At 46.7% G+C, this 12,518-nt stretch overlaps 1 protein-coding gene across 1 annotated transcript in view; it reads right to left on the bottom strand.

Moving 5' to 3' along the window:
* TGFA (transforming growth factor alpha) overlaps positions 1 to 5,412 on the bottom strand; it is a 51,157-nt gene extending 45,745 nt beyond the window's left edge. The window contains exon 1 of the mRNA XM_069214204.1: positions 4,825 to 5,412. Within this exon, the coding sequence (XP_069070305.1) occupies positions 4,825 to 4,864 (40 nt within the window). The 5' untranslated portion in view covers positions 4,865 to 5,412. The remainder of the gene's footprint in view (positions 1 to 4,824) is intronic.
* Between the last annotated feature and the right edge of the window lie 7,106 nt (positions 5,413 to 12,518).

Raw genomic sequence — 12,518 nt, 5'->3', positions numbered from 1 at the left:
CTTTTGCTGGGGAAAGATTGATGCTGAGCGAGGCCTTCGCCCTAAAGTCTTTGCCCTCCGAGCTTGGGTCACTTTATGGGTCATGTATTTTAGGATGTCCCTGTGCATTCATTGCCTTACAGGCGACAAGGGCAGTCTGGTCAGTGCCTAGTGCCTTTAGGACAGTCCCACTGAAATCTAGTACTAAAGAGGTGATTTTTTTTGCCAGTGTTGGCAAGTGTAAAAATAATGAAAGTAATACTATCACAAAATGTGTTACATTATTTGCCTTTTCTTGCTCCATACTTTAGTAAATGCTGCCGCGTGATTTATGTTTTTCCTTGCCACAGGATTCCAGTGGCCCTTCTCTACGGGCAGCCAGTTAAGTGGCAAAATGTTCATCTTTCGAAGTTCATGAAATGAGGTGGGCAGCATAGTGCAGGACTACTCGTCCAGAGTTAGTTTTCTCTTAAGGATTCCTGTGAACGGAAATAGGGAATAAGGTGGATCAGGAGCCGGCAGATATTACAAGACGATTGGAGAGTTAACACTGCCGGGGAGGGACCATGACATATGCCATACACTGAGATGTCCTGTCAGAGGAGGCGCGGGGCTACTCCAGATGAAAAGCTGGTGCATCAAGGTGCTCAGGGCTTGGGAGCAAATCGTACGTAAAGTGGGTGGGCTGCTCCGGTTGAGGGTGACATGTTGTAGTGCCAACAATCTGAATCACAAGGCGGGGGAGACAAAGATGACCTGTGGGAGGGAAGATGGGCAAGAGAGTGTGGACAGACTGGGCCGTTAGTAGATCTTTTTTAATAGTGCTTAATACACAATTCTTGACATTTCACAGCACTGTACATAATAGCAGTTACCTGCGAAGGTACCAAGATTCGGCTAGGTACATGGAATACTTTTTCCAAGGGGGCTGACAGCCTCTGAGTCAGAATGTCATTCTAACCATGTGACAGCCAGTCTGATAGTAATGGGAGAGTAGGTATATCAGTCACACAGTGTGGAATAGATAGCTTGTTATTTTCACAGTACGGGCTAGTCAATATATCAATCAGATAGCATGTGAGATGAAGTATGTCAGTCTTACAGAATATTAGTCAGTTTGTGACTCGCAGTCTGAGAGAGGTGGTTTGACACTCTGAAAGTACAAAAGTGTCAGTATGAGAGATATGTCAGTCTGACAGAATGCATCAGTCAGTATGTCAGGACCAAAGAGTCAATATTAAATTCTCGAGTTATTATAGGACAACATGTCACCCTGACAGAGCATATATAACAGAATTTCAGTCTGACCTTGTGAGAAACGATGAGAAAGACAGTTGCTAAGACAGCCCAGAGGAATAGCGGTCTTGCTGCAGAGGTCTGTGTGTAACCAGCTGACCTGATTTGTTATGGAAAACAATCAGAAAACCACTGAAATGGGTCAAAATAACATCTACAACAGACAGTGGTTTGTAGTGGTCGACTTCATGACAAGCAGCAGTTACTGATAGGTTTCCTCCCGGCCGGAAGATGGGGCAGTTAGTTACATCATGTGAGGGACAATATATGATTCCCGGCATGAGGCGCACTCCATCCCAGCCTTCTGGTCTCCGGCCTCAGCCCACTCAGGCTTTCTGAGGAAATCCCGTTACAGGCCTGCCCGCCTTTACCCAAAGAGATTCTGAAATGTTGGGGTGAACTGGACAATTAAAGGAGCGCACCTTTTAATTCTTCCTTAACCATAGACACAACGGGGGAGTCGAGGTCTGTTCGGGAAAGGAAATGTGAAGGGATCCAAGGGCTCAAGAGATAAACAAAACAACTATTACATGACCTCACCATCTCAGGCCCTAACGTAGCCATTACAGGTATGCACTAGGCATTCCTTCCTGGGGAGATCACAACATTATTATTACAGGGCTGGGGTGCATCCGGGGACTTGTCAAGAGCACCAGGAAGCGCTCCTCTTGATCAAGTGTACGTCAGACACCCCGCGGTTGCTAGCGGTTTAGGGGGGTACCCCCAGAAACAAGGCTGATGCATAGCTGTGGAATGTACACGAGTCAAAACAGAGGTGCAGAAAAACAGAATCACCAACGCGTTACTTTTCGAAGCTCCCACAGTATTTGATGGTTATCGGTGTAGAAAATCCGAAAAGATCAGAAGCTAAAGGGGCTTGGAGTGCTATGCACTGTGACAGGCACGCCACATCAGGCGTCACCTGTAAGTGTTTAATTGTGATAGAACATGTAGACATGAATCACAAGAAACTCCTCGCAGTAGCATTGTTCTACAGCAATCCTTGGTATTGTTTCCCCATGTTTCTTGGGGCAGCCGCTAGATACATAAAGCGCCTCTTCCCGTTTAGCCAACGAGTCCATCGCTTGTTTCCAGCGGACCAGGGGAGGGGAGGGGAGGAGGCAGAGATCACGTTTTCGCTATTTCTCTTGGCCAGCACGGTTCCCATTCCCACCAAGATGCTGTTTCCCACTGCACTCACCCTACCTGGGACTCCCAACAGAGCTACCTCTGTGGTTGGGTCTCTCAGCACACCCAGTGCTGTAGATAAGGTGGTGAAGACTGCCTGCCATCATTGCGTAACTTGAGAGCATTCCCATCCCATACTAAGTGAAAAACATGTTCTCCTGGTTCTGGGCAGTTCCAAAAGCCAGGTGTTCAATTTTCAGACTATTAAAAATAAACCAGAAGCCACAGTTTAAAGGCTGCAGGCCTTTAAAACCTGGCTCTGCTGTCCATGTTGTTCAGGTGGTTCGGTATGAGTGACGGGTGAGTAGATGTTTCCTCTTCCAGCTATCACCCCAAGCCCACCACATCACCCTAAATGAATTAACCCAAGAATTATAATAATGAAGCATTAATGCCCGCTGCTGAGGGCTATAATGGATTTTAAAAATGTCTCCCTGAGTGATAGCCCTTCACCAATGTTTCTGATCATGGCACAAGCATTTAACAACCTGGAGTGTTCTACTTACACCACAGCCTCCATCCTTTCTGCCAGTCACAGATGGGCTATAGTGCTATTAAAACACTCACTCCACTGTAGGCATAATGTTATAGAGTAGTGGTTCCCAACCTTTTGCCTTCTGTGGACCCCCTCTTTATCATTACTGGAACATGGGGACCCCCACTGAATCATTATTGGAATCTGGGGACCCCCCACTGAGTCGTTACTGAAAGCTAGGTGTCCTAACCTGTTAATATTATTTCAATTTCTAAGCAGTTGCGGACACCAATGAGAAGGCCTTGCGGACCCCCAGGGGTCCCATGACCACAGGTTGGGAACCACTGTTATAGAGTAAAGAAGGAGAAAATGAAAGGAAAGCCTACGAATGTTGGAGCAGGTCTACAAAAGCCATTATAGAGCCAGAGCCTCTTCATTGTCTTCAATGGAGCTCTCAACATTCCAATGGTTGAATTAAAAATTACAGCCATTGTTAGACCCAGATCCTGTACCGATGCGTTGAAGTACAAGCTGAACACCCGTGAGTGCAATTGTTTACCTAGACAGCAGGATTCGGGTCCATCTGCCCAGGAAAGGTGCAGGAACGTAAGTGATATGCCCAAGATCACACCGTTTGTAAGCTAGGATATTCTGAAACTTCCATCATGTGTAATGCTGTGCTCATAGAAGTGGCAGGCTCGGAGAAGTCATCAGAACGTCCTGGGACGTTGATTTACCCTCCAAATATTGTGGATTCAAGGAATAAAATGTCAGGAGACTTAGAAATTGATATCTCGAGCAACCCTTGTCAGGTGCGAGTTGCAAGTCCAGTTCCGGCGCTGCAGCTGATGGGATGTGGTCTAAGTACTCAGCTAGTTCAGAAACGTAAAGGGTGTTTGATGTAAGGTGCGATTGGCTTACCTTACCTAGAAGAAATACTGTAATATGTTATGCTAGGTTTTCACCGAGAAGGGGGATCTCAAACCAACATAATTTCACCAGTTCAGAGAAGAGCCATCAAGTCATTTCATGCCAGACGTAAATAGGTCACCAAATACAGAGCGCTTTCACCTTCATGGTACGTGTGCATATCTTATCCTTACTGTTGTTTTACACGTGTATTCTGGTACTTGTGGCCCTGTGTTTACTGTGGGAGAGGCAAATCCACAAATATGATAATAATAATAATACCTACTGACACCTCACATGGTGCCTCTGAGATCTCTGCATAAACAGAAAGGCAGATATTCGTATGGTGTGCACCCTTGGGTGTATACATTTAAAGTCGGAAGCAGTGACTGCACTGCAATGTGCGATCTAAAGTGACCAACATGATTTCTTAGCGGTTCAAGAAAGAATAGGAATACACCTCATCGAAACCAAATGCCAGATCCTGAATAGTTAGGTGGCGCCTAGAATGCCTCAAGAATGCACAGAAAAGCCCACTCTGACACGGTGGGTTGTGGCGAGTTTCAGCGCTCCTTGTTTAATAGGTCAACGGTGTACATCTCTGTATTTCATAGTCCGGATATCAGTGACATACAGGGGCGCAACTTCCAATGGTGCAGCAGGTGCACTGGCACCGGGCCAAAGACCCGGGGGGCCACTGACCCTAAATATTGCTGAATTTTATAATTCAAACAGCAGGTTGGGGGTGGGGAGGGTATTTCCTTCCTTGCACTAGGGCCCACGACACACTGGCAACCCTACTGATGACCCCTATACAGCTGGATAGAATGGCCACTGTTGTTAATACGAGCCGCCCCACCAGGGAGGGGGTCAGGGCCTTAAGTGCGCTGCACTAGCACGACATATGGGGTCAGACCCTGCACAAATACACATACATACGTATATGACAAATCTAGATTTATCATCCTAAAACTTACCCAAAAGAAGCAGCGCTACGTCCCTCGCCGAGAAGCGCATTGTTGCAGAACAGAGGCCACCGGGGCTCCCTCCTGATTCAGATGGATATTGATGGGTGCGAGCGGACCCAAGTGGCAACCGCTTCACCTGCTTGCCCGGGGCGGGTGGCCCACGCGCACCGGTGCTGACCAAGTCTTAGAAGAGTTTCCACCCTCCGCTGCGATCGCAGGAGATCAAAGTCGTGGAAAAGATTTTAAAGAATCCATATAGAAATCAGCCATTAAAAAGTACCAGCGTTTTCAGGAGCACCGCGCTTTTTGTCAATCCTGGTGCTATATTCCGCGTCGGAGAGCGTAAAGCGCTTCAAGCGGGCTCCTGAAAGAACCGCCCCCCCCCACCTACGTCTCCCGGTCTTCCTTAGAGACAGCCTTCAAAACACACAAACTCGAATTCCAACGAAGCGAAGTGCAGTTCTCTGCTGTTCCTTTCCCTGGAGGTAATTTTTAAAACCCGCAGGTGGCTCCTTTTTCAGACTCAAAGCTTTCTTGTAGATGACGGAAGGGGGCTCGCTCTGTTCCGCCACCTCTGCTGCTCGCTGCGTCTCCAGTGATCACGTCTATCCTGGAGATGTGAGACTACTCGGATGTACCTGCCCAAGGGTTACTTAGCTGAGCCCCGCCCCTCCCTTGTCCCGCCCCTAGGCCAGCCTTACGGGCTGGAGGGGGTGGGGATGGCAAGGCTCCAGTTTTATCAACCAGCCATTCTCGGTAATAGAGGGAAGGCCTTCGGGCCTACGAAAAGAAGGCATATTCGTGAATCCAGGCGGGCCTCAGTGTTCCCGCCCCACGAAATGAGGCTGTGTTGTATATACTACTCACTGCTCGTCGCATTTTACTCACAGTCCCTTTCTTATAAATCTAATCAGTGTTTTATGAACAGGCGTGATACTCCGCTGCGAGCGGCTATGGATGCATGCTTTAATCACCATCCCTTTGATTCTCAACATTAGAGCGCCTAAGTGTCATTCAATTCAGAAGGATGGGCTAGGAGTACTTCAAAGGCCCGCATTCTACTGATCTGGGAAGGATGAGAGATAAAGTCCTTTCCTGCGAGATGAAAACCTGTGATGAGTAGGTTCCACCTATATGTCGGTAGTACATGCATAAACCCACCGAGCTATTCAAATGATACTGCTACTAAGATGGCAGTGCGCTATTTTTACATGTATGAATGAGCAAGGGAGGTTCCCTCTCTGTGACACACGGCGTCTCACAGAGTTCGCCCTCTGGACATATTCTGCCACCAAAAAACAAGATTCTGCCTCTGGAAAGTGGGGTGACAGACACTGGTGGACCAGTGACATCAAGCGGCCACCCAGGCTTTTGCAATGTCTGGCTTCAGTAGTATTGTACTGGCGGTAGTCCTTGGGAGAGCAACCAGACACTTGTGCAGCAGCGCCACCGAGTGGCCAAGCATTGTGTAAGCTCTCAAGGGAAACAGGCATACCAATTCAGCAGTGACTCCCAGTGGCCAGCCACATTATGGAAGTTCTGAAGGAGGAAAATAGGCCCTTCTGCAGCATTGGCGTCCCGTGGTCAGCCTCACAGTGGGTTTGGCTAAAGCTGTGTGGTGGAGGTGGCTCAGATTCTGGAGAAAGGGATACACCAATCACACCAAATGGCTAGTATCACTATGACATTGTATAAAGGGCGCAGACATGTTTTTTTTAATTTATTTTTTTATTGAGGGCATCACAGTCCAAACTTGTGGGAGGCTGGCCTGGTTTGTAGTGGGTACCTATGGAACTTACGCCTTATCCCAGGTCCACTTTATCCCTTACTAGTGAAATGTAGGCAGTGTCTAGAAGCCAGGCTGTCTAGAGGTAGCTGTAGGCAGAGCAGCCAAGGCTTAACCAGGAGACATGCAAAGCTCTTGCGATAGCACTGTAGTCACACAGTACTTACACACAAGAAAGACAATACTCAGTGTTACCAAAAATAAAGGTACTTTATTTTAGTGACACAAGGCCAAAAATATGTTAGAGGCTATACTCCCTTAGGAGGTAAGTATTATACACAAAATATACACTAGTAACCAAAATCAGGTAAGTAAGCAGTCATAAAATAGTGCAAACAGTGAAAATCACAATAGGTTGCAATGGGCCTAGGGGCACCACAAACCATATACTAAAATAGTGGAATGTGAATGTCGTTTTCCCACCTAGGCAAGTGTAGTGTGTAGAGGGGTGCTGGAAGTGTAAGAAAACACCAAAGGTAAGTAAAGTACCCCAACCCAGAGCCCAGGAAAGCAGGAGTAATGTACAGCAAGTTTCATAACACACACTAGAAGTTGTGGTAGAAGACAGAGCAAGAGCCAGAAGAGACTGCAAGACACCAACAATGGATTCCTGGACCTGAAGACCTGTGGAAAAAGGGGACTAAGTCCAAGAAGCACTGAGGAGTCCAAAGAGAACATGAGCCCCTGCTAACCCTGACGAGGGTGCAAAAGGAGAACCACCAGTGAGAAGACACAGTCAGTATTGCACCAAAGAAGATAGATGCGGGTTCCAGGTTGATGCAGAAGATGCCCCACGCTGGATGGATGAATGCAGTCTGGTTTGCGTCCTGGGTTTCTGCCAACAAGACTTGGTAAACACAAAACTTGTGTTTTGCAAAAAATGGCGCTACCCAGGCCCAGGAAGGACCAGGTCGACTCTACCCAGGAGGGGAACATACAGGGGTCTCTCAGCAACGCAGAGAGCCCTCAGAAGATCAGGCAGCATGCACAAGAGTCCCACAGCACAGGGACAAAGTAGTTGCAAATGGCGGTTGTTGCAGCGCTACACAAAGGGATCCCACGCTGCCGGGGAACAACTCACGGAACTGAGCATTGCAGGATAGAGTGCTTGGGACCTGGGCTACACTGTGCACAAAAGATTTCTTGGCGAAGCACACAGGAGCCCTAGGAGCTGGAAAACACTTGTTGCACAGGAGTACTATCTGGCACAGAGGGGCAAGCTCTTACCTCTACCGAATTTGGACAACTGGACCTTCAGACAGTCAGGGTCACTTTAGTCCACTACCTGTGTTCCAGGATCCATGCTCTTCGTCGGGAGAGGGAACCCAGAGTACCAGTCGTCACTGCAGAGAGGTGCCTGCTAAAGCAGGGAAGGGACTCTGTCACTCCACTGAAGATTCCTTCAATTCTTCTGATGCAGGATGAAGACAGGCAGTCCTCAGATAGTGTACAACCTGGAAACTGTTGCAGTTGCTGGCATGAGCTGAAGTTACAGAGTTGCCGTAGACTTCTTGGGTACTTTGTTGCAGTTGTAGAGTTCCTGGAGCAGTTCTGCAGCACAAGGTGAAGCAAAGGATGCAGAGGAGTCCTGCTGAAGTCTTGCAATCTGAATCTGAGGAAACACCTGCAGAAGAGACCATTAATAGCCCTTGGAGGGGGATTGTTCACCTAACCAGGTATGGACCTTTCAGGAGGGGTCTCTGGTGTCACCTGCTGGCACTAGCCAATCAGATGCTTCCAGAGTATCCCAACACCTTGGAATCCGAGATGGCAAAACCCAGGGACACTCTGCATGAGCTCTGTTCACCACCCCTGGGGTGGTGATGGGCAGGGGAGTGGTCACTCCCCTTTCCTTTGTCCAGTTTCGTGCCAGAGCAGGGGCTGAGGGTCCCTGGACCAGTGTAGACTGGATTATGCAAAGAGGGCACCATCTGTGCCCTTCAAAGCACTTTCAGAGGCTCTGGGAGGAAACCCCTCCCATGCCTGTAACACCTATTTCCAGAGGGAGAGGGTGTAACACCCCTGTCTCAAAGGCAATGCATTGTTCTGCCTTCCTGGGATTGGGCTGCCCAAGCCCAAGGAGGGCAGAAGCCTGTCTGTGAGGTGGCAGCAGCTGGGCCTGCAGTGAAAACTTCAGAAGACTGGTATGGCAGTACTGGGGGTCCATGTTGGAGCCCCAGGGTGCATGGAATTGCCCCCCCCAATACCAGAATCAGATTGGGGGTACAATTTCCGATTCCTAGACACCTCCCATGGCCATATCCGGAGTTACCACTGTGAAGCTACATATATGTATTGACCTATATGTAGTGCACACTTATAATGGCGTCCCCGCACTCACGAAGTCCAGGAAAATGGGCCTGGATGATGTGGGGGCACGTCTGCTAGTGCAGGGGTGCTCTCATACACAAGTACTACGCACCTAGCCTTCAGGGTCTGAAGATTAGATATGTAGGTGACTTATAAGTGACCTGGTGCAGTGAAAATGGCTGTGAAATAGTGTTTAGACTATTTCACTCAGGCTGTAATGGCAGTCCTGAAGAAGTATTTGTATGAGCTCCTTATGGGTGGCAAAAGAAATGCTGCAGTCCATAACGATCTCCTGGAACCCCATTGCCCTGGGTACCTATGTGCTGAATGCTAGGGACTTATAATGGGGGTCCAGTATGCTAATTTGGAGTGGAATACTGGGTTACCAGTATGTAAGTACAAATTTGGAATCAGAGGGAGCATAAGCACTGGAGTTCCGGTTAGCAGGAACAGTCAAGCGTAATGACAAAATAGTAAAACATACTGACATATAGGCCACAAACTATGAGCACTGGGGTCCTGACTAGCAGGATCCCAGTGAAACAGTAAAAACACACTGACAAATAGGCCAAAAATGGGGGTAACAATGCTAGAAGAAAGCCACCTTCCTACAAAAATGTGTAAGTAAGTTTTTCTGAGGTGTGAGTTGACTGACAACCCAGAAGAGCCAGCAAAAGAGATAAAGTCTAGCCCAAACTTCAAAGCCATTTCCTCAACACAAACACTCCACCAGCAACCCAGACTCTTACAGACTTTAGTACAAAACCTATGGACTGAAACGGTTGAATTAATCTGAACCACTTTATCAAGGACACATTATACTGCATTATTTTGAGATTGTCTATGACATTACAGCCATCAACCAACCACATGCAAATCAGTCTTGGACCTTACCTAAAAGTGACAGCCCAGTTTAAAATTCTATGATGTGTCTCCTGGATAGAAACTTGAGCTTCCTCGGGTAGACATCTTTTGGCCCTGTTGGGCCTTAGTTATAGGGTGTATATATTAATGGTGCAGTATGTACAGTGACATCAGACTCCATTGCTTGAGGGCCACACTGCACCCTAGGAGAGTATTTTACTACCAAACTTGTGGGCAGGGGCACCCATTACCCTTGCTATCATCAGGGCCCATAGCATCTTTTACTACACTGGTCTCATTTTTTAGTTTGAGTCTCTGTTACATAGCAAAGTTCAGAAGCCAAACCTGGACATACCTATGTCAATTATGATATTCTTGAATAGGATAAAAGTGATGGATAGAAATCCTGGCATCTCTCTGAGTTGCGGGTTATCACTCTGGTCACTTTATATGTCATAGCCTTTTTCAGCTTGATTCTTGCACTAAGGGCAATAACCACCATAAGGAAATCAGTAGCTCATTAATAGCACTGGTATGCCCAGATGTTTATCCCAAACTTGCAATAGAATAGGAATCCAGCTAAACCTCACTGATGTCCACCAAGGGCACGATATGGCCAGACCTGCTAAAGTTTCTGTTAAGTGGAAACCTGTCCTGGAAGTTTGGATTGGACAATACAGATACAAGCTGATTTGCATATGCATAGACCCTGTCTGTAATAATACAGAGAAACAAAAAATCATGCAATGGAATCTGCCTTAGGTAATACTAATTTCCTGATTAATTCAATGATTTCCACCCATCAATTTTGTGAATACTAATAGTCACAGAGGCCTACAATCTGCCTCTCAAACACAATGGTGGCTAAGGGTAAGCTAAAAGGAACTCCTGCTAGATAGGCATGCCATATTTGTGGTCAGTGGCTGTTCTGTAAGGGATCACTTTAGGACCAATAGATTCCCCATTCTTTGCTCACGTAGTTGTCTAACTACCTGTTGGAGGGCTACACCATGATAGAGCTCATTGAGTTCATGAATATGCTGCCCTATTGTGTTAAACATGCAACTCACAGTCTGAATCTTGACAGGACAGACTCAGGTTTTTATCTGTCAAAAGCAGACTAAACTAATGCAACCAAGAACAGTAAGACATATGTAGGCTAACACACAATTTGTTTTTAGGTGTGGCCTAAGACAGTGCATGGGCTTCGCTTGTGAGAAATTTTGTTAGCTTACAGCTGGCTTAGAGCCCGCCACTGCTACCATTGGTTGGCTTCAATGTCATTCTCATTTCCTTGTTTCTCTTTGGTCGTTATGTACTGGCTTCACTTCCTCTTCATGTATTTGTCCCTCACCTGGTGAATGGTCCAAGTACTTGTATCCTTTTACTTCTTGCGCTTTCAGAGCTACGTTCTCCTTTTATTCAAAGGCACTCTATAAAAGTACAAGGAGATGCCTCCCTCATATGCTTCTCCCCCCTTCCGTGCTGTACTCTCTTTCTTGTCTGTTTCCCCTTTTGGATGTTGCTTGTCCCATACCCACCTACCCTTCGTTGTGCTCCACGTTGTTGCTCGCACCCATGCACTCTTCCTTCCTACTCTGTTTTGTTGCTTGCCCCCTTTTGCCCTACAGCCAGTGGGGATCAAGCTCACCTGCTACTGGCCCTCTGTATTTTTGCTTGCCTCCACCCACCCTCTGTTGTGTTCCATCTTGCTGATTGCCCCCACCCTCCGCTGTGCTCCATGCTGTTACTTATCCTCCTATCTCACATTGTTGCTTGTACTCCTGTATTGAGTTATTTGTTGCCTGCCTCATCCCACTTGGTTTGCTCCTTGCCGCTGTCTCACATTTTTTGTTTCTTTCCCCGATTCCGCTTTGTTTGTGGCTTGCCCCCCATTCTGCGAAGATTGTTGCTTGCCCAGTCACGTTATTTGTTTCTTGCCCCATCCCATGTTGCTTTTTGCCTGCCCTTTCCCACATTATTTGTTGTTTTGTCCCCTATATCGCATTGTTTGTTGCTTGCCACCTCAACCTGCATTGTTTTGTTGTTTGCACCATCCACTCTCCTTCACGTCCCACCGGCCAAAAAAGAAGCACTATGACACAGCCAACCCTGGCCACATCTCAGTGTTTTTTCCCTAATTTTCAGTCTCACTATACAACAGGGATACTCAAAGTACGGCCCGCGGGCCTCATGCGGCCCCTCTGACCTTTACATGCGGCCCCTGGGGCAACAGGAGCACTGGGCAGCTGTTTGCTCGACTCCACACTAACAAAAATATTAAATACACACACAATCATTTATTTCAAACTTAATTGGTATTAAAGAAAGGAAGTAACTAGGGACTCCTGCACTTTAAAAACGCCTTCATTTTTAAAGACATCTTGCAGTATAAGTGTAAAACTAAGACAAACTCTTCAAAATTAATTAAGTGTATTTAGTTAACATGCAGAACCTTTTTGCCTTAGTACAATTTATTTTATCAGTGCATTGAGATGTATTCATTGTAAAGTGATAGTTTTCAAACATAAATTTGGAAACATTAATTATTTCCCTTACCCTGAGAACACCACTAATAGTAAATTAAAGAGGCAAGTCACTTGGTATGTGCACTTTATGGGTGGCCTGGGTTCCTATCATACATAAACAACATTATGGTTTATTAAATCAAGCATAGAAGCAAGTTTTGTGCAGCGCACACCATGAATCATGTATTTCAAGGTCATCTTAAATGTGATAATGC

The sequence above is a fragment of the Pleurodeles waltl genome, chromosome 11 (assembly GCF_031143425.1).
Source record: "Pleurodeles waltl isolate 20211129_DDA chromosome 11, aPleWal1.hap1.20221129, whole genome shotgun sequence".
In the NCBI taxonomy this organism is placed as follows: domain Eukaryota; kingdom Metazoa; phylum Chordata; class Amphibia; order Caudata; family Salamandridae; genus Pleurodeles; species Pleurodeles waltl.
The sequence above is the reverse complement of the archived record's forward strand: the minus strand, read 5'-3'. Positions and strand labels throughout refer to the sequence as shown.